This window comes from Nothoprocta perdicaria, unplaced genomic scaffold, assembly GCF_003342845.1.
Source record: "Nothoprocta perdicaria isolate Ctin4 unplaced genomic scaffold, notPer1 scaffold_55, whole genome shotgun sequence".
NCBI classification, from domain to species: Eukaryota; Metazoa; Chordata; class Aves; order Tinamiformes; family Tinamidae; genus Nothoprocta; species Nothoprocta perdicaria.
The window spans coordinates 2,333,308-2,355,570 of record NW_020455810.1 but is presented as its reverse complement, the minus strand read 5'-3'; the positions used below and the strand labels follow the sequence as shown (position 1 = coordinate 2,355,570).

General features: G+C 43.1%; 1 protein-coding gene across 1 annotated transcript in view; it reads right to left on the bottom strand.

Annotated features, from left to right (window-relative positions):
* The window catches only part of CTNND2 (catenin delta 2), a 534,119-nt gene that overhangs the window by 252,054 nt on the left and 259,802 nt on the right, over window positions 1-22,263 (bottom strand). Inside the window, exons 4-6 of the mRNA XM_026048525.1 lie at window positions 21,083-21,117; window positions 20,560-20,676; window positions 139-314 (exon numbers count right to left, since the gene is read on the bottom strand). Coding sequence (XP_025904310.1) covers window positions 139-314; window positions 20,560-20,676; window positions 21,083-21,117 — 328 coding nt within the window. The remainder of the gene's footprint in view (window positions 1-138; window positions 315-20,559; window positions 20,677-21,082; window positions 21,118-22,263) is intronic.

The window sequence follows — 22,263 nt, the reverse complement described above, 5'->3', positions numbered from 1 at the left end:
ACAACCCGGGCAAGCTGGCAGAGCCCCCCGGCTCCCCCACAGCCCTGCCTGGTGTGACCCACAGCAAGGGACAACCCGGGCAAGCTGGCAGAGCCGCCCGGCTCCTCGCGCCCTGCCCGGCGCCGCGAGGCCACCTACCTGGCTGTAGCTCGGAGCGGCCGCTCTGCCTTGAGCGCTGCGGGCCGGGAGCGCTGCCGCCGCCGCAGTGTCGCCCAGGGCCAGCGTCTGGTTGCTGTGGTAGCTGGCCGAGTACTGGAAAGAGCCCTCGGGTTTGGAGTTGAGCTGCAGGGCGCTCTGGGAGAGGAGGCCGGGCCCTGCATGGAAGGGAGTGCGCAGCGGTCAGGAGGACGCGGTGCAAGGGGGCGCGCGCTGTTGCTTATTCACTGGGCTCCGAACCCTGTGAGGATTACATGACTCCGCGTTTCCCTGTGCTGGCTGTAATAAAATCAGGCCAAATTAAAGGGATTCTTTCCCACTCCATCAGCTGATGGCATTCTCCAGCTGCAGCCAACACTTCCTTTCTTCAAAACAAATCCACTGCCACCTGGTAAAGAAACCCAACAGTGACACAAACCCAGAGGTGCTGCTTGATAAGAGCGCCCTGTTTCCCCCCTTACAATGAGCTCTCTCTTTCTTTGTGGGAGAGAAACCTGCTTTCCTTAACTGCAGGCAGTCCCTCAGCGAGTGCCCCTTCCGCCCCGCTCCAGCGCCAGGTGGCATCTGTGGATGGCTGCCCCTCCGCCGCGCGCCCAGGTATCGCTCTGTGCCTGCAGGGATGGGTGGCAGCCCTTAAAATATTAACAGCTCCTCTCATCCTGAAGGGCTCACACTGACGGCAACCACTCTCTGATGACTGTTTTGTCAGCCCCGCTTATCTTTCCCATCGCAGCAGCAGAGCAAAAGCGAAGGGTGTTTGGAAATTCAGGAATGGGAACAGCGACACTTACCATAGTCATTTAGTTTTTCCTGTGCAATTAAAACGTGCTCCAATCAGGCTCACTTCCAAGGGACTTGGCTTCTCACCTGCACACAGCAAACTTCCCAGTTTCTGCTCTGGGAGCATGGACCTGACAGGGAACAGCTCTTCCTTCAGCGCTCTGGCAACGTGTTCAGGCATGACCTCCCCAAACCACTTCTAATGGAGAGCTGTCTCCATACACGGATATTCCTTACTAAAGGAATTCCTGTGGTCAGGAATATCCATCTAACCGTCTCCCCATGTCCTCACTGACATTAGTCTCTTCTCATTTTCAAACAACCCAGTCTTCTTCCATGCTGTGCAGTGTGGAAGCAGGGGCAGAGGGACGAGGGTTGTGCCCTGGGCACACTGCGCCCTTTGAGGGACTGCAGCCCAACAGCGATGGGCAACAGGATATTTGGAGGCTCTGGGAAGATGATGCGTTCACGCCCTGCTTAGTGCTAAGCGTCTCACAAGCGCACCGAAGGCGGCAAATATCCCATGGGATGTGAGATGATAGCATTGATTTAGCTCCTATAGAACATAGGAACAGTTATATATATATATATATATATATATATATATATAGTCTCTCTCTCTATATATGTATTAAAGAGACTGAGTTTTACTGGAAAAAAATTCCACTATTTTTGTAATAAAATGCCCAATTTTCAGTCCTTTAAATCTTTGCCACGCACATACACAGCTGCTCTAAAAAGGTCCCCATTTAGAAAACATGCAAATAACTCCCCCAAATTAATGGTGAAAACATTCTTCTCTCTAGTTTGTTTCGCAGAAATGGCAGAATCATTATAACTGACATTTGCGAAAAATCATCAGCCTGAGGCAGAAATCTGGTGTGTAAAACCCAACCTGAATGGCTCACATTACAAACAAACTGAAGTAGGTTTCCTAATAGCAAGAGCACTGCTGGCGTCTAACTGGAGACAGTCATCAGAAAACTCTTTTATCTCACACGCAGACACAACTTATACCACAAGGTCAATCACACGCATCAGAAACTTTCAGATTTATGACAATTTTGAAAGTAAATTCTGGCCTGTTTTCCCGACAAGTACTGAATGAGACAGGGCACGGAAAAAAATGTACACCCTGACGTTATTAAAAATATACCATATGCCTAGGAGAGCTGAATTAGCTCTGCCCGTCTGCTTGGAAATCCAACATTTGGTGGGTGTCTACTCTCTGACGTTGCAAATAAGGTTGACTAAGTGCTTTTGAGCAAGATTTGCAACAAAACAAAATAAACATTTTCATAGAAAGTTTTAAGAGCATAACGAAAATATTGGCTTAATTTTAAAATATATATTTTAAATTTATTTCAGTCCTTTGGATTTTGAATTTTCATTGAAAATTTGCTGGTGACCAACTAACACATTTCAGTTCATAAAATTTATAGTATCATCAAAGTTTCCCAGGAGGGGAAAGAGATACAGCAAGCAAGACAATTTTTACTCATGAAAGTGTTTGTAACCAATTTAAAAGGAATTATGATCAAACTGCCATATACTATGAACTCAATATGTTAATTTTTTTACTTCATCTGTCTTTCAGGTGCTCTTTTCTTATTGCTGTTGCTTGCTAGGGGTTTTGCACAGCTACCTAGAATCACATCCAAGTTTCCTTCCTACAACATAGCCTAAAACGATTAACGTTCTTAAGGAAACTTATCCAAAAACTTTAAAAAATCTTCTTTTGATGCTCATGGTTTTAAGCTCACTAGATACTACATAGCACTGCTTGTTCATTATTGTCTGGTAAAGTACAAAATAATTATAAACTGCATGTGTTTGAATGAAGTGACTGCAAACTCTTTTGAGATAGCTAGCTAGAAAAATAATTTAGAACAAAAACAAAATACAAACATTCCTCAAGTAAAAGTAGAATAGAAGTGAAATGCCTACCTGCAGATAGCTCTATTTATTTATTTATTTTGGGAAAATAAAAAAATCTCAAAGATACATTTGAGGTAAGAATGATCTTAGAAAAATAAACTAAAAGAAGGCACAGGTTCCCCTTTCAGTATTGAGTGACTACAAACAGCAGCCCCATTTTTTTTTCTGCTAAAGAAAAGATGGATCACTTTTCTCATTAGGATCCTTGAGATTTCCATCTAAAGGCAAAAACAAACCTTCGTAGGAGCCTGCGGGTCACAGAGCAGGGAAGAACGCGGCTTGTTTGTGTGCTGCCATACAGTGAAAGAAGTGATAAGGCTTATCCTGGCTCTTTACAACACGCTGCCTCCACTGAGAAACAATCTGAACTCTGATGTGGTGTTGTTTCGACAAGCAGTTTGTTTTAGGCAAGTTAGAAAGAAAGCTTAAAGAAAGTTAAGAAAGGTAGGTAGGAATTCTGTATTTTCAGTCAGTTACTCTAAATCACTCCTTAACTAATGGAATAATTCCAACTTATTTGTTACCTTAGTGCTATGTCCTTGGCTATCAATCTGCAATTCAAAATAAGCCTGAAAACAAACACTTCCAGCTGAATATGGGTCGTTTAGCAGACCCTGAGTATTAGAGCACTGCTTCAAAATACTGCTTCAAAATTGGGACTAGCTGTGAACTAACATCAAAAGGGGGCCCTGGGTACAGTAGGGCTGCCCCTCATCCCCACCCGGGCCCCTGCGGCCTGCCCCAGTGAGGAGCTCTGGCCGCAGGAGCAGCGATTGCATCTCGGCTGGGAAAACCCAAGCACGCCTAAGCTGGGCAAAGCTTGTGGAACAAGAAGAAGATTAGGCAAGAGGAAGAGCAAAGGAGCAGGGACTCTATCACGGGGTGACACACAGCCAAGCACGCAGGAATTCTTTTAGGAATCACAGAAGTTCGTTGGGACCTACTTGAATCGGCATTTTTCCCCCCCATGAGCCACTGCTTTTCCTTCTGAATAATCATACAGTGCTGTGGCAAGGTGCAGCGTAGCTACTGAAAAGCCCAGCCAGTGAAGCGAGCAGTTTCAGAAGATATTCTTATTCATTCAGAGACATCACCGTAGCAGCTGATTATAGGAAATCAAAGTTATACAAAGAATCTCAATTATCATCATCATCATCATCTATGGCTTTGCAAATGGGAAAAAAAATAGGAGAACATTTTTCCTTTTAAGTGTGATATATTCTTTAGTAATGAAATCTTGGGTTTATCCTTTCTGTTGTCTTCAGACCACAGGTCAGAGTCCAAAAAAGTTACAACCAACCACACTCCGTGTCCCCCCAAAACACCAAAAAAAAAAAAAAAAAAAAAAAAAAAAACCCCAAACCAACAACAAAAACAATCCAATCAAAGCTTAAAATTACGATTTAGAATGATTATTTTAAGGTAAGCAATTGGTTTTAAACAGCGAATATTTGCATGCAGAAATTTTTTTACACAGGTGTTAAAAACAACTATATTTTAGGATATTTTTCATGTTCTCTAAGTGTGTTTCTATCTGTGCCCATGCTTCCTAACACAATGAAAACATAGATATGATAGAAAATTTACATACAAACTTCTGATTACTTCTTATGAAACAATTGACAAGATATTACAGATCAATTAGAAAAGAAAGGAATGAAAAACCAGTACGGCAACAGTACAATTCCACCAGTGTAACTCTCGTACTCTCAAGAGCAATTTGCAGAATGCTCCAACAGAAGTGGCAGCTTCTAAGACGCGTTTTGCCGTGCCAGCTTCTAAGACGCATTTCGTTCTGCTGGTCCCGCTGCCGCAAGGGGGATTTGAAACTTCCTGACTCTGCCAGGCGCCAGGAATACGCATGTGGCTTCCCAAGGCCTGGGGAAGAAACCCCGCGCCGCACGCGGCTCCCCTCGCTGTTCCCAGCCCCAAGCAGGGAGCAGGGCGCCCAGGCCAGAGGGGAGAAAGAAACACATGCTTAATGGTGAGCAAGGCGCAAGGATCACAGAACCACAGAATGTTTAAGATTGGAAGGGACCTCTGGAGATCATCCAGTCCAGCCCCCCTGCACACGCAGGGTCACCTAGAGCACGGGGCACAGGGCTGCCTCCAAGCAGCCACAGAGCCCTGGCACAGGCTGCCCACAACCTCCCACGGCGCTGTCACCCTCACTGTTAAGACATTTTTCTTAAGTTCCTGTGGGACTTTTGGTGCCTCAGCTTGTGGCCGTTTCCTCTAGTCCTATCGCTGGCCACCACTGAAAAGAGGCCCGCCCCCTCCTCCTCACTGCCTCCCTTGAGGTGTTTATAGACACTGATCAGGTCCCCCCTCAGCCTTCTCTCCTTCAGGCTGAACAGGCCCAGCGCTCTCAGCCTTGAAGATCACAGTGCAGCACGGAATTTTGATTCAGTGAGCAGATGTTAATGCCCACTGGAAAACCTTCAGGGGGAGATCAGGAAGACAGGCATGAGGACAAGGCTGCAATCCAGCAGGCAGCCAGCCTTCTTGGGAATCAAAATTGGTGGGTTACGACGTGTTTTCCACCCTCCTTTGGGTAGGCCCTTGCCTGGTGAATATGGAAAAGCAGAGCTTACCTGAATCACTCCCCACAGTGCTTGTAAGCAGCAGTGTTCCTCGTTAAAGAAACCAGGGGAACTTACATGGGGCTCTGAGCAGCTTAACAGTGTCACGAGTTGGGCAGTTCTGTGAGCCCAGAGAAACATGATGTGTAAGTGCTGAGAAATGGCCGTGTACATTTACACTGAGGAGAGAAAACGTGGGGCAGAAAAGCCACATGGACTGTACACAACCTGGCCGTTTGTTTTATGAATGAAAAGTTTAAAACAAACAAATGAGGTAAAGTCTAATAAGGATTAAATACAATAAGTGTTTATGATGAGATAAATACAATGAGTATTTATGATGATACATTGATACCTATAGGATGGACAGTTAAGGTGGAAGGAATCTCTGGATTAACAACATCTTTTATAAACTCACAGAACTTCGTATTTTTTATAGCTGATGCTGTAGTGCCAACTACTGCCTCACAAAGCTAAAGAGCCAGATGAAAGTGGGATTAGTGACAAAGGGTAACTCACAAAAAGAAACCAAAGAGATTCTTCTCTCTACAGTGATGCTAATGACACCCTACATCCAGGGACTGCTGCTCTAACATCTGAAAAGTTAGTATGATTGCCAAATATTGAAGTTGCAGTATCTGAGGGAATACATTGCACAGGAATAAGGGAATCCTTAAAAATCATAGCTGCATTGTCTAGAACAAGTCATGGTAACTTTTAGTTCACTCAGTATAGCAAGAATATGGTCAATGTGCAAAAGAAAAAAACTTGAATTATGAGACAAGACTAATACTTTACATTATAAAGCAGGCATTATCATGCAACAGGTATTCCATAATGCATTACCTGCTGATTGTTCAATTATCAAACAATTACCATATAATGACAGGTTACATATAGTACTGTATTATTAAAAGATAGGGGCATGATTAATTCAGTATTCAGTTCTACAGACTAGAGAAATACATACCTAGCCACACTGTGCACGATAATTACCTGCTCGTTACTTAGCTTTTCATGGGCCCATTCCAGGGAAATGCATCGTGAAAAGCGGAAAGAGGAGGGTTTGTTTCTCTCCTGAAGATTTGAAGTCAGTTGTTGTCCTAGGGACACATTTCCACTCGCAGCAGGAGTAGACTGCAGCACTATTATTGTGTTATATATTTCCATTTGGTCTACACTCTCTATTGCAATGCTAGTTCTAACTGACACAGGAAATCGACCAAAACATGACAAAATTAACTTCTAATTATCTTGTAGACCAATTATAAACAACACTTCACTCACCTTTGATCAATAGACAGGAGAAGTAATGATAAATTGTATAGTAAATGTAAATAAAGTGTACTTAATTAGTATAATTAATTATCTCTCACATTCTCCAAATTTTGCTCATCTGAGTAACAGCTGAAAGAAAGCACTAGTAAAACTCCTGTAACATCCTTTAAATACTCACTCAGAAAATAGACCAAGGAGTCTCATCTCCCAGCTAGAACAAAACTACTACCTGCCTAACTCAAGCCTAAACATTTCAAATACTCACCGAAGACTCACTGCTTATTGTTGCTTCTTCCTCTTAGGTCACCTTATTTGAGTGTGAGATATCGATTCCTATCCTGCAACTTTATTATTATTATTATTATTATTATTATTATTAATGCCTATGCAGAGTAGTTGCTTACCACCCCTAAAGCTCAGTTGTGTTTGTTTCCCAGTTTTACAAAGGGACAGATGCTTAAATAAGAGATGTACTAAAATATCAGGTCAGGTATCTGTAGAGCGGGATCTGAACTTGAGTGCTCAATATTTGGGAAGCTGGGGGAATCCTATACTGTATCTATTCAGAACTATACCAAAAGACTATTAAAAGCCACGGTAGCTTTTCACTGTACTGTCAGAGTGTTTCCAAAGTACTTGTCAGCAGAAAGGGGCAGATGGCAGTTAAAGACGAGGTGGACGCTCCTGATCTGAGATGTTAGGCCCTTCATTTCCTCGAGCTATGCCCTGCCTCTCCATCCTGTGCTGAGCCTGGCATGCGAGGCCATCTATCCCAGTGCAATCAGGACAAACCTCGTCCCCAAACCTGATAGAGAAAGAAGTGTGTGGTTGCTTGTTTTTAAAACCCGCTGTTGCAGCATGGCCTATTTTTTCCATCATCTGAAAGCTTCTTCAAAGAAATGCTCCGTTGCTGAAATGATTTAGGGCAGTGCTAGAAAGAGGAGGAAGCCAGTGAATGGCAGGCAAATCCTTCGAGTGCCACGGGGGACCCCAGCCTGCGAGGACCTGATGGCTGAAGTAGCTTCCCCTTCTGCCCCCCATTTTGTAGTATGTGGGGAGGACACAGAGCAACAACAGCAGCAGAGGAGGCCGTGGGCAATGGTGGAGGATGAGCCTCCAAATGAGAGACCCTCGTGCTGGTGGTGAAAAGGAAAGGAGCTCAGCTACAGCACGGGCTGCAGGGCCGTAACACGTGCATCATGAGAAGGAGCAATATGGAAAACTAAACTAAACCACAAAAAGAGGGCAAGTCACCTACAGCTGATCAGATTCGGTAGAAAAAAGGACTCTCAAGGCAACCGCTAGTCAGATCTCAAACAAAAGACAGCAAGTAGCTACAATAAGATGACGCTAATATGCAGGTCACCCTTCCTGCCCACCCCTGGTCAAGGACTGACAATGCTAGGAGAGTATTTTCAAGTTCTGCATCCTAAGAGATATTTAAATATTAGAGATATCAGCACTTTTATATTACAATTACAAATTCCAAAGGCACAAGGTAACATAAGTGTTCCAGAACACTGCAATACAGAATGAAACCAAAAAAGCAACTGCACCCTTAAGATCATGAAGTAAATCAGCCCTCTTGAGCTGTAAAGTTGCAAGTGGCTCCCATGTTATGAAACAAGCACATCTTAGCTGAGAAGCAGCAACCATAAAACAAGTACACCCAAAATAAATGTGTTTTACAAAAACGTAAAGCCCCACGGGAATTCGCATGCAACACCACGCTCCACCAATGTTGGGACGGCTGTGTTCTACCTACCGATACAAAAAAGAGCTTTAGTGGTGTAACATTGCCTGCTTTTAGGTAGTGGAAAATAGGATTCTGAGAAATGCTTTCAGAAACATGGAATAAGTTTGTTTTTATCCAAAAATTCTATAAATGATATATAACTGGAGAAACAGTACAAAGACTAGCCTGCTACCATTATATACGAGAACAATTCCAATTCTCTTTTTGACTTAATTATTATTAGGATAAAAGATGATGCACATTCTACTTCAAAAGTAAGTAAATGAAGAATAGAAAATAGTTTCTGTACACACTGATTATGTTATGATTGTATAAAAGATAAAAGTTACCCGTTTTTGTAAGAGAAAAATAGCAGCTTTTGGTTAGGATTGGATATAATAAGGCACTATTCCAAGGGTAACAAAAATGCCCACAAGTAGTAGTGAAAAGGAAAAAATAATGAAGCCAGAAAGCCATCTAAAAGCTGCCCTGTAAACAACTTTCCTGGCTTGATCAGCAAGCAGAACTCATGGATACTGAACTCTAACATTAATTACCAGAACTGCAGCATGTTGCTGTAAGCTCCAATATCTCCTCACACTCGTGCGTGATACTGCATTTCTCCCCAGAAGTAAACGGCTCCTTTGTGATCATCAAACATTTATTTTTATTTTTATTTATTTTTTGCATGGTAATCCCGCAGTCAGGAGGGAATAACAACAATATCTAACACAAAGGGGACACCTGGCACCAAAGATTTCAGCCAACACCTCACAGTAAGGAAGCGTGCCCAAATAACAAGAATCCATATTTAACTAAGCTCAAACGGGAAAGTGAAATACGGGATTTCCTGTGAAAGCAGAAGTGATGCGCTGCAAATATAACATTGTTTCCAGCGCGTTGAGCCAGGAGCTGTTTGGAAGCTCAGGAGCGTGTGGTGTACAGCACATAGAAGACACGGGCAAGGCCATGCAAAGCTTGATGAAAGCTGACATAAATCTACCCTAAACACAGATTTAAAACAAGGATAACCTACTGCTGAAAGTCTTTGAATGGACCCCAAAACTGAACGAGGTATTTTGTAGAAGGTTGAGCATATTTGGTGGAAATGCTTGCTAAACTCTGCAATTACTGAAACCGGACATTCTCCAAATTGGGGCCGTATGGTCTTCATCGTGCTCTTCTACTGCTCGGAAGCAGTGGAGAGCAACAGCGTAGGAACACGATGGAAAGCAAGGATTACAATTGAATTATATTTTTCCACCACAGATGAGAGAAAGGAGAGAAACTACATTTGCCTTCCCTCTAGGGACATGTAAAGATGAACTGGAGTGCTTTGGGAGCAGGATTCCTGCTGGCACACGGCCCCTCCGTGAGAGGCCTTGGCCAGCAGGGCTTGTCAGGGGCCTAAAGCAGACACGATGCGACCCACGCTGAGAAACAGGAATCCTTCCCCAAACGGCATCACTTAGTGATGCCCACGGTGCTACTGCTGTGAGCTGCTACAGGCGAAACAGCAGCAGTGGGGAAAGTCACCCAGTATCACACACAAGCAGCACTGTCCTCTCCCTCGGAGCAACAGCCCAGGGAGCGAGAGCAGGATGTGAACCGGCCTATTGAACGGGACTGGCTACCTCTGTGACTGGCATAAAGGATTTTTTAATTTGTGCTTTCATCAACAATGCCCCATTTTGTAAAGAGTAACTTATTTTATATCTGTTTTGATTATCAAAAGAATAAATATATTTAAAAACATCTTTTCATATGCTACAATCATGGTTGTGTTTTTAATGCCCCCCTGTGCTTAGGGGGAGCCTTACGCTGCTGCTGATAATAATCTTAAACTTCAGTGTTCACTTCTCCTTTAAGAAGCACAATGAGATGGCTGTAGACATCACACAAATATGACTCACATAAAATCAGAAATCACAAAATCGGTTTCCTCTTCTTGTGCAAAGCTGAACTCTCATTTTTCTCTGACCTTTGATGAGCTTAAATCTTGAATCTTTTCTGTCCACAAATGAAAAAGGCTCCGTGGCCTCTGGGAAGAGCCATTTCAGGAGCACTGCCTCGTAAGCCAGTTTAGAAAGAAGCAGGCTCGAATTTTTATGAAGATCTTTTTCATATGCAAACACCTCTAAAGTAAAACAGAAGATACCAATCCAGACAAGCTGAAGTCAAAGACTGCCTAAAAATAGTCTGTGCATTAGGGCTGGAGAGACCCGCGTCTCAGTTACGCAGCCTTTCCAGGACTGTGAACCTGGCACAATGTGCTGCAGTTTTGCACATCGCCACCAGACATGCCACAGGTAAATGAGTCTGGGCAACATCCTTGTGCACCCAAGACTCTCTGGCTGCATTTTATGCTTCTATTTTCCCATCAGGGTCCCTAGGTAGGTACCATGCTCTGCCTTCTCATTGTACTTTGGAAATGCGTTTCTCCTCTTATAAGGCCAAGTTGTAAAAAAAATGAGATCATGTCAACTCTGCATTACCACAGAAATAAATAAAAATAAATAAATAAATCCTGTTTTCTTGAGAGTTATGTAAACATTTTACAGAGGTGAACCAGCTAGGTACCTTTTTCAAGATTGCTCCTGCATATTTTCTCAGCCACGAGCTGGCACTGGTAGCTCACCACCCTGAGCAATCCTTGTGGTTTCTTGCCGAGATGGGAGAGCAGGTGCTGGCTCCTCTCAGTCTGTCCCGAGACGTGGGTGCCCCCGTTTCCTGCTCCAGTAGTCACTGATGTTCTTTGGCACAGGGATGCCCAGGCTCCTCCTCTGCTCTGCTCCAACAAGGAGCTGCCATCAGTCACTGTCACTTCTGAAGAGCTTCAGCAGCTGCTTCCTGCAGTGGCTCAGGGCACACCTGGATGTGGGGCTATCCATTTGCCTGCCCAGCGCTTGTATTTGCCACAGGCTGATCATTACCTCCTTTCCATCACTGAGCTGCTCCTGCTCTTTTTTCTCACCTTAATCTCCATTTTCTTCCTTCCCGTATGTTTTGCCTGCAATTTTTATTCCTACGCTAATTCAACTTCCACATTTTGTATTACAGTGATAAAGCTGGGAAGACTGTATGGGATGGCTTTCTCTAGCAGAAGGTTTTATATCAATTACACTGCATAAGAAGACATCATGTAGCAAAGGCTGACTCATCTCAAGGCAAGCAAATTCAGAGACACAAAGTAATATGGTGATATCAGTAAGGAATTTAAATATAAAAGTGCATTTCATTACGTAGACACAACCTGAGCTGAGGGCACCTAAGAAACAGGCTGTGGGTGAGAGCACACAGCAACCAAGTTCTGCCTGCAGATACTTTACAGAATTGGAAGGAAGGCAGAAATGACTCACCTGAAATGTTATTATAGCATTACCTTCTGACTCCCAAAATGACAAACCAACAACCTAGGAGGATTAGCCTGAAGTTACATAAACGCGTACAAAGGGAGGATAGCAAGGACACTCTTTTACTGAAAATTGTTGCTTTGCTTTTTTGGTGATGGTGGTTTTTGCTTTTGTTTTCCTCCACAGATGAATCATCTGTTTTGGGAAGAAGACTTTGGGTTTTATTTCATGATAAGAACAGAAATTTCTAAGAACAGAAAACAAAAGGGGAAACAAGATGGAACTGGAGCAAGAAGGGAAGTAACAGACATAAGCTCATGGGATCTTACGAGAAGGCAAAGGAAGGGAGAAGGCTGGAGGTAGCATCTCGGGCTGGAGATTCCTTCCTGGAGAGAGACAACTATCACGCAGGCTGCAACACTTTGAGTTCAAAAACAAAGGACACACTGGACTGCCCATTTCAAACTGCTCTGCCAGTGACTTCTATTGGTTTCTCTCTACTTTCACCTTGGATCAACAGCTTGGATCTACAGGAACTTTACACGGTCAGCTCTTCTGGGAAGACACTCACCTCCCTCTGGAGACTGCTTCTAGACCTAGGCCTCTGTGGTAAGGACTGGATTTGGGTTTAGCCAGTGCTAAATGACACACTGATTTTCTTCTGCTCATATTTAGAACAACTAAGGCCAGAAAGGGAAGGTTTCAGGGATCTAATTCTTTAATGAATGCTTCAAAATCCAGAATTTGGCACACAGGTTAGTCAGTTTGTGCCTAATTTTCTCTGTGAGAAGAAATGATGACCAACTCTGAGACTACCCTTTAACAAAAGATATTCTCTTGTTTATCCACACTCCAGGGAATTTACCTCAGTACAAAATGGTCAAAAACATTTCAAAGCCCTGATTTTTTGAAGTCGAAGTATTGAAAAGGTTTGCATTAAGAGAGATGGAACAAGCAGAGTTACACTCTGAGTTACAGAATGTCAGATGACAAATAATTAAGCAGAAAGTATCAAACTAATCCAGGAAGTTTCATCAATAAACCAAAATTCCCTCGGGTTTCACACTCAGATTTATCTGGAGCTAAGAACTGCTGAGCCAGACAACTGCCCGCTTTGCACAAACCCCACAGGAAGGTGAAGGGGAAGGAAGGCCGAACCGAGCCGGCTGTGCTGTGTTCCTCTGCCTCAGCAGCCGCTGCCACCACCAGGGCTCCAGAGGCAGATCCGAGCGGCAGACAGGCTCCCCAGGTGACTGACATTCCTGAAACATGCCCAAAGAGCACAAGGTTTCATTAGGGAGCACGTTTGTCACGGGATCCCATAAGGAGTCCTCCTCTGCGCGCACCGAGAATGGCTCGGCTGCATCAGCCAGGCACTCGGAGCAGATAATGAAATGGAAATAACTTCATCTACCAGCAAATTGTGAGGTCCTCCGATGCCAAATTTCATCTCGTTGAGCACGTCAGCCGTCTGGCAGGTGGCAGTATCACAAAAGAAGCCGTGGCATCAAACACACACACGCACATCTTCTTCACACGTTCGCGGTGCAAAAACAGCCTTTTTGTTTCAGTCCATTTTCATTACCTTTCCATAAAGCAGCTGATAAAGGATGAAAATCGCAAAGGTTGAACAAGGAGCGCTCTTTCAACTGGGACATCTGCTCTCACAGAGCAAAGACGATTTTTATTATATCAAAAAAATCACTGAAAGCAAAACTGAATTAAGACAATGAAGTAAGAGCTCAGGCCGTCCTTTCAGGTTCTCAGCCTGAGAATAAGGAAGGTTAGTTAAGTGAAAAAAGACATCTGTCTCACACAAAAGCTATATACTATGTATATTTCATAGAATACGAATTATATCTCCATGTAACAAGTGATTTTTCAGAGGAAAATGTCAGTATTTATTACAGCAGACAAACGCATGTCAAAATGGCAGTACTACCCGTTTGTGCTGCAGTTTGGGCAAATCCTTTTACTTCCCTAGAAGAGCTGGTAGAGGGTAGGACTGAGTTCAAGTGGGAGAGAGCCCACACTTTCTCTGCCCAGAACAGAGGGACCGAGATCTCCTTAAACTGCCTGCACTTCTGCCAACATCCATCCTCAGTGATGAAACTCTGGAATGGCAATAACTAAAAAGACAGTATTTGTTTAATCCATGATGGATTTTTTTTTTTTTTTTTTCTTTATCCCTGTGCTAAATTCTGCCTTTAACATGCACTCATTTTGGAGAGCAGGAAAATCTGTGCTTTTAGTCTTAGGTAGAACCTGGCCACCAGGACAGTGGGGTCACAGATATAGATGAATATAACTATAGTCCAAAAAAATGAAAAAAAAAAAACTTGTCTGGAATATTGGCTGTGTCAGCTGGGGCAGATTGCAATTCCAGTATAAATAATTCTATCTTAAATTGAAAGTTGGAATGTAACATTCTTAAAATCAGGCAACTGCAGCCATGTCACATTGATCTGAGAGCTTTTCTGATTTACATCAACAGAAGTTCTGTGTCTGCAGTCTGCACGGAAGGAGGGCTTCCACATGGAGTGATTAAACACATAAAAAATAACTAATGAAACGATTACAGTCCAGTTAGAAACTTAAGCAGCAAGAGCTCCAGAAATCTTAACCATAATCCTTTTAAGACTGGTCTTATGCTCATTTTGCGGAGACTAAATCAAGGAAGATAGCAGGACAGATTTAAAGTGTATATACCTCAAATTAAAATTAGAGAAATTTGGATTAGGAGACATTTGAGCCCGTGGTTTATATTAAGAGAAAGAGCCAGCAGATCTGCTCAGCAGTCTCAGAAATCTGTCTACCCCTAGCCTGTTACCCTCACACCAGAGGTAGTAACTACCCCTTTTCTTTGCTGCTGTAGTACCTACACATTGTTAAGGAACATCCGTGTTTCAAGCAAGTATTGCAGGAACTGATTTACTGCTAGTACCATGGTATGTAACATGTTAAAGAACCATAAAGATAGGAGGAAAGGAGCAGGAGGGAAAGAAATACAAGATCAGATTTGCCTCTCATTCCTCATTTCACAGAATCACAGAATATTTAAGGTTGGAAGGGACCTCTACAGATCATCAAGTCCAACCTTCCTGCTCAAGCAGGTACACCTAGAGCATGTGGCACAGGGCAGCATCCAGGTGGGTTTTGAAGACCTCCAGAGAAGGAGACTCCACAACCTCCCTGGGCAGCCTGTTACACTGCTCTGTCACCCTCACAGTAAAGAAGTTGCTCCTCACCCGGAGACGGAACTTCCTGTGCTCCAGCTTGTGGCCATTACCCCTCGTCCTATCGCTGGCCACCAGTGAAAACAGCATGTCCCCTTCCTCCCTGCATTCTCCCTTCCTGAACTTATACATATTAATCATATCCCCTCTGAGCCGTCTCTTCTCCAGAGAAAACAGGCCCAGCTCACTCAGCCTCTCTTCATACGAGAGATGTTCCATTCCCTTAATCATCCTGGTTGCCCTTCTCTGGACCCTCTCCAGAAGCTCCACGTCCCTCTTATACTGGGGTGCCCAGAACTGAACACAGTACTCCAGGTGCGGCCTCATCAGAGCTGAGGAGAGGGGCAGAATCACCTCCCTTGACCTGCTGGCAACGCTCCTCCTGATGCAGGCCAGGATCCCATTGGCCTTCTTGGCCACGAGGGCACACTGCTCACTCATGGTCAACTTGGTGTCAACCAGGACTCCCAGGTCCCTCTCCGTGGAGGTGCTTTCCAGCAGGTCGACCCCTAATCTGTACTGATGCCTGGGGTTATTCCTTCCCAGGTGCAGGACCCTGCACTTGTCCTTATTGAACCTCATGAGGTTCCTCTCTGCCCAACTCACCAGCCTGTCCAGGTCCCTCTGGATGGCAGCACAGCCCTCCGGAGTGTCAGCCACTCCACCCAGCTTGGTGTCATCTGCAAACTTGCTCAGAGGAGCAAGCCATTCTTATTCACATTACCTATCTTTATAATGCAGATTTACCAAACCCTTGCAGAAAATAGGATGTTGGCCTTTAGTGATTGCTCTAAGGGCTCCAGTGTCTCCACTCCAGGGAGACTAGAAGTACCAAACCCTTTCCCACTCCTCCACAGGCTGGGCTGCTCACTTAAAAGGCCCTGATTCCAGATTACCTGCATTACCTGCACCTGAGAATAAATGCAAGTGCATTTATTCTCACTCCTTCCCAGACCCTTTTTTTCAAGTCTTCTTCCATGTCATCAAAAAAGATAGGGAAAAAAAGGGGGGGGGGAAGCACAAGACGAAGAGTCCTGACCAGGTAGTGAAAGGAACTACTCGGAAGTACTTTCATGACTTTGAGGCAGTGCCTTTGGTTTCCTCCATTGCTCACCTTTAAATCCTTTCCCGTTTAAAATCAGACTGTTTGGTTTCCACACATGTTCAACCCTCACAAAGGGCTTTTTCCTGTCTCCTTCCCAATATACCAATTCCACCATCAAAATGCCTTTCCTCAGTTGCTGTCACCATTCTGCACTCCTGTGTTTCATGCCTAAGTCTAAAATACACCTATTAGTATTAGGTATTAGTTCTGACCTGAACTCTTGTCCCAGCCACAGCTTTTTTTCAAATGATTCCAGTTCCTAAACATGCTCCACATCCCTCTCCTATGACTTGTTTTGAGTGTCTCCTATGTGACCTATTTTGGCTTTCGTGTGTCTTATTTTTCCCCCTACCCCACCAACATTTAGGACACTCCGAATTCTCCACTGCCTCCAGGAAAATTGTGTCAGGTCTTATTTGGTGACAGAGCTATAGTCTTGTAAAAGATACAAAGAACATTACTGTTGTAGAGGAGATCAGAGCAAGGAGAGTTGAGTTCAGTTCTCAGCTCAATTACAGACTTCTTGCACAACTGGCAAAGTTTTCTTACTTTTTGTTTGCAACCAAAATCATGCATTTTCAGAGACCCAATTATACTGAATTGAGAGAGAAGGGAGAGACAAGAGTGCAGGACTAACCCTCAGACATGTACAACCTTGTCCCAGATTCAGTGGAAGCACAAAAAAGTACATAAGAGAACACAGCTGCTCTGAATCTGCCACTGTTTGATAATAATTACTCTTCATAAAAAAAGAAAAAGAAAAAAAAACAGGAAAAAAAAAAAAAAAAGAAAAAACAAGGAGTGCCCTCCTTGCATTGCCCTGAATCAATCAAAGTATTATATACCATACCTATATATTTGTCTCTTTGCTGATTCACACTCAGCAGACATACTTGGTAGACACAACAACTGGCATTACAGAACCCTCCCGGTCTAAGGCTCCCTCATGGGCCCTGCTTCTTTAGGCTCTGTGGACAGCTTGTATTTGCTAGCAAAGGAAGAGCCCATGGGAGCTGACACTGGATTTAGAGCATTAGAATAATGCCTGCCATGTGGCCACTTTTAAAAATTAATTTGGAGAAAATGAGACTTTGTAAAACTGAGTGATAACGACTGACTATGGACAGACTAATCTGCTTCAAAGAAACAGCTACTGATAGGATATCTTGCTAGACTAGAGGCCACCAGTCAGAAAAACAGTCTGTGGTCACACCTCTGGACAGTCTGCTATGACATTTTAGAATAAAAAATAAATTGGGGTCAAGTAAAGACAGGCAGCGTGGCCACAGAAAATGCAGGTATCTAAAGCGCACAACTAAAATGCACAAGTGAAAATAATTAAAGTTACAATGTCAAAATCAGCACATATGCTGATTACTTCCTTCTTTAATGTACGGACAGGACACACAATGCAAAACTATTCCTTATTTGCCAGCTGTCTAAATCTTCCCCACATGGCCTAAGGACATCTTCAAAGAATGGCCAATAGGAAGAAAAAAAACTTCTAGAGCCCTAGTGAATTATCCCATAGCACTCAATGCTCTCTACAAATACACCACAAATATCATGATTTTTGTAACACCTGTGAAGCAAGACTTCTATATAGTCTTCATTTCTTGAAGCAGTTAAGACAAAGTGTCTACAAGGTGCTAAGGCTGCATCTGCTCTGCTTCAGAGAGTTTTGAATTTCCCCTCATGTTTTTGAGGTACTGCCTCCACAGTGGCCAGTTAAAGCTTTGCACTCCTGCAAATTAGCCACTAATGTCCAAAACTGGCTATCAATAAAAGATCACAGAACCACAGAATGGTTGAAGTTGGAAGGGACCTCTAGAGATCATCTAGTCCAACCCCCTGCTCCAGCAGGGACACCCAGAGCACGGGGCACAGGGCAGCATCCAGGTGGGTTTGGAGACCTCCAGAGAAGGAGACTCCAGAACCTCCCTCAGCAGCCTGTTCCACTGCTCTGTCACCCTCACAGCAAAGAAAGTCTTCCTCACATAGAGAGGAACTGCTTGTGTTTCAACTTATACCTATTGCCCCTTGTCTCGTCATGGGCCACTACTTAGAAGAGCTAGACCCCTCTTTAAATCCTCACCTTAGGTATTTCTACATGTTGATAAGATCCCCTCTCAGTTTTCTCTTCTCCAGGCTAAACTCTACACAACTGGCAGTAATTAGCAGAGCTGCAACCTGTACATTTGCCATATGTATCTGTTTATTAAAAAAAAAAAAAATGAATAGCAGGTAGCAATCTAGCTTAAAAATTCTGGGTGGGCCAGGAGGAGTGAGGCACAGTCTGACCAAGGGCTTCACAAATACTGGTTGACAATGAAATGGTGAAGAACCAAGTTTGCAACTCTGTGGGGATGTCTGCTCCCTTGTGACCATGTTCATCTGCCTCTTCCCTCCAAAGTTACTATTTCTTAAGGACAGTTCTGTTCTCTCTGTAACTCTTACTGCTTCCAGTCACTGCCATTCACTCTCTTTCCACCTATATCCTGACCCTGACAAATATCCTGATCTCTTTCCACCGATATCCTGATCCTGACAAATCATCCAATGAAGCAAGCTTGGCTTCCTACTCCCTGGCTCCCTATTTCAATGAAGCTCAGTTCCTTTCCTTCTGGTTCCCCATGAAATCCATCTCTCTCCACTTTACCATCATTGTTTAATATATGCCCACATTCCTTATTCCTCTTCCCACTCAAATTTGTCTCTTACCCTTTTGGGATACTCCCCTGAACTTCATTTTAGTACTGAGTTTTCACATGCCCCGATTTTTTTTCCCTATTTACTGCCCTCATCTTTCCACAACATTTTTTCCCTCAGTTTCAGTCCCATCTAAAAGACAGACCCATTTTTTTCTTCCCCAAGCTGCCGTATCACCATCGAACCAGTCTTCTCTTTCTGTAAATTCTTATCACCCTAGTCATTTAATCAGTTTCTTCTTACCTTCAAATGAGGAAAAAATCTCAAGGGGAAAAAAATGAGGGCAAATTGCAAGGGCTTACACTGCTGCATCATGTTTTACCTATGGAAGATTGTGTGCAGACCAAGCAACATCTTATCAAGGCCGCTAGCAACACTGTGGGCCCGGATATCCACACACATAAAAAGTGAAAAATTTCTAATCTCCCCAGACTATCAACTGTAGATTGTGCTGCAAATCTTGTAGAAAACATTTTTTAAAATTTCTGACAAATTAGCCTTCCGCATTCAACCTTGCAATGCCACCTTGCTTTCCACTGAAATGATTTCAGGGTGATGATTTGCCATCCCTGGTGACGCTTCACAGAAATGGCTGTCCCATGGCATCGCCCTTCCCAAGAGAAGCGGAGAGCTCCCCTGTGTTCCCAAGAGTTTTCCATGTGAGAGATGACTGGGTTACTAGGTGCTGGGCAGCAGGGCACTGAAAAAGCCAGAGCTGGCTCAAGAGAGCAGTGGGGTCACATATGGAGGAACACCAGAGAAAACTGGAAGGCCTAGGCAACGTCAGAAGCAGGATAAGGCTGAGGTGAACGCACAGGAATGCATTGTGGCAGGGGGGTGCAGAGTATTTGGATAGGAGACTGCTGAAAGGGAAATATTATCCTGCTTTCTCATAATCTAATGGCTTATCTTTTAACAGGCTGATTATCCCACTGGAAAACTGTCCGACTGTATGTGACTCACAAACAGAGGCATTGGCAGGAATCTGCTCTCCAAAAACAAATCTCTCCCTCATTTTTTGCTTCGGCTTAGCCATGATTCCCTCCCACAGCGGCTGCACTAGCAGAGAACCTGCCCTTGTGAGAAGAACTTGGCTGCTAACCCCCCGGCAAACAAACCTCTGGTAACAGACTCCGGCCTTCTCCTCGCCGCCGGGTGCTCAGCAGCACCTCTACGAAGTCCACCTCACTGCTGGGCTCTGCAAGCTCTGGAAATCTCTGTCTCACAGAGCACCTTGTGCTCAGGGCCTACAAACCGATCTCGGAATTACGCCAACAACCACACTACACTTCATTTTATTACGTTTGCCTAATATAAGAGCGCTGGTTGACAGTTACTTTTGTACTGGTGACACGGAAGTCTTGTGGCCACGTAATACAGCGTCACTCTACTGCAATTACAGCATGTATTAGCATGTATTATCTAAACAAAAGGTCTTTGATCTAATCCATTGTTCTTTTGTCCACCAATTTCCTATGAGGTTTATTCCAGAAGAAAAAATAAATAAATAAAAAAGCAAAAATTCACTTGCAAAGGCCAGGAGGAACGCTTCCTGTTCCAAAGTACATTGTCTTCTGTCGATGTGAGAAAATAATCAACAAATATATTATACAAATGCATTCAGTTTTAAAGCATGAAACATTACCAATAGTCTTGGATTCTGAAAAGCACATTTCTAGCAACTTACTTTCACCGGCAGAGTAGTCCTGGGGATCAAGTATCCCTGACTCCTGCAGTGATCTAATACAGGAGTCCACCAGCTCCAGACCAGTGGTGAGTTCATCTTCTATGTCCTTCTGGCCATCTGCAAGAAGATTAATGACATAAAGAAGAGAGGACGGGCAAAGCCAGGCACATGTGACTAAACATTCACAGCTAAGGAATCACATATCCACAAGGAAGCTGCCATGAAGAACCAGGGAAATTCTGCCTGCCCCTGTACTGACAACATTCAGGTCTAATCTCCAAACTGTTCAAGGTTTCACATACTGACATTTTGAGCAGTACTCCCCTCAGAAAACTGTACAATACTGAAGGTGCTTTATTTGCCTGGCCTAGCATCTTTCCTGATTTTTGTTAGTTTTCCATACGGTCATCTTTTTCTATTAGAACAAAAATACGCAACAATTGCATATTGTTTTTTCCCTATCTGTTTTACGGAATATGATTGTTCAGGAAAATAAGTTATGCCGCAATGAAAAGTAGATTACCTTGTGTCTGCCAATGAAACTGTTCTTCTGTTGAACTGTAAAGAAAAAAAGAAAGATTTTTGTTTTTGTGAAATCATTCAGTAGAGCCCAACCAATATCCAGACCTATTCTGATAGGACTGACTTAGGCATGTTAAAAACACATTTAAAATACATCAACTCTTATTTTATTATTTTTTTCCTCCTGTGAATGATTTGCACATTTTGCAAGGAGGATACTTCTTAAAAGGAGATCTTCCCTTCTTAAATATATAAAGCATACAGAAATATATTTAGATAACAAATATATAATGTATATATATAAAAACTGCTCTCTCAGCCTTGAAATACAAACTAGACCATTCCATAGACAAAAATATTAACATTTTACCTTGCAGCCTTTTTTGATCATTTTGTTACTGTCTTATTGATTGATTGGAGAAAGCCATAGTTTTCTCAGGTGAACAGTTACATGTGACTCCTACAAGAATCTACCCATATAACTGCTGGTTCCACTGAGCATCATGTGCATTTTTATATTACTCAAATGTATAGCAAAGTTAATTCAATCAGCCTACGTAAGGCAGTAAATCTACATGTGTTTCTGTTTCCATGTACAAACACTTAAACAAAGGGAGGTCTTAAAATAAGGAGCATCCAAATATGAGCATGGGTGAGATAATTTTTTTCTAAATGGAGGTTATATTCAACCGGGGAATGCGTACACTTCTGTGCAAGGCATGATCTGCTTATCCTTCAATGTGCATTTTTCTTTCATGCCAAGAATACAGAAAGGACTAAAACTACACAGCAATAATCATTCTTTTGATGACAGCGATCTGATTATTATAGTCATGATTAAAACATTTCTCTAGATCTTTACAAGGTATTTTTAGGGGAGAGCAAAATAATGTGTCACACCCATCAGTTTAAAAAAATGTATTTTTTTAATTGTTGAAACTGTAAATTTATTTCTTTCTGAGACGCTCTTTTTAATGAGGAAGTGGATTTTACAGCTTGAATTGTTTGCCATGTTCCCAAAGGATGCTGGATCATTTATGAATATGTGAGCACAGCTTCTAATATCTATGTTCTGTGAATAACGTAAATGAAATTAGAAGGTTCTTTTTCAGAGGTCCCTTTTTATAGGAAAAGAACTTGATTTAATTATTAATCAGATCTAATAGTTACCAGAAATGGATA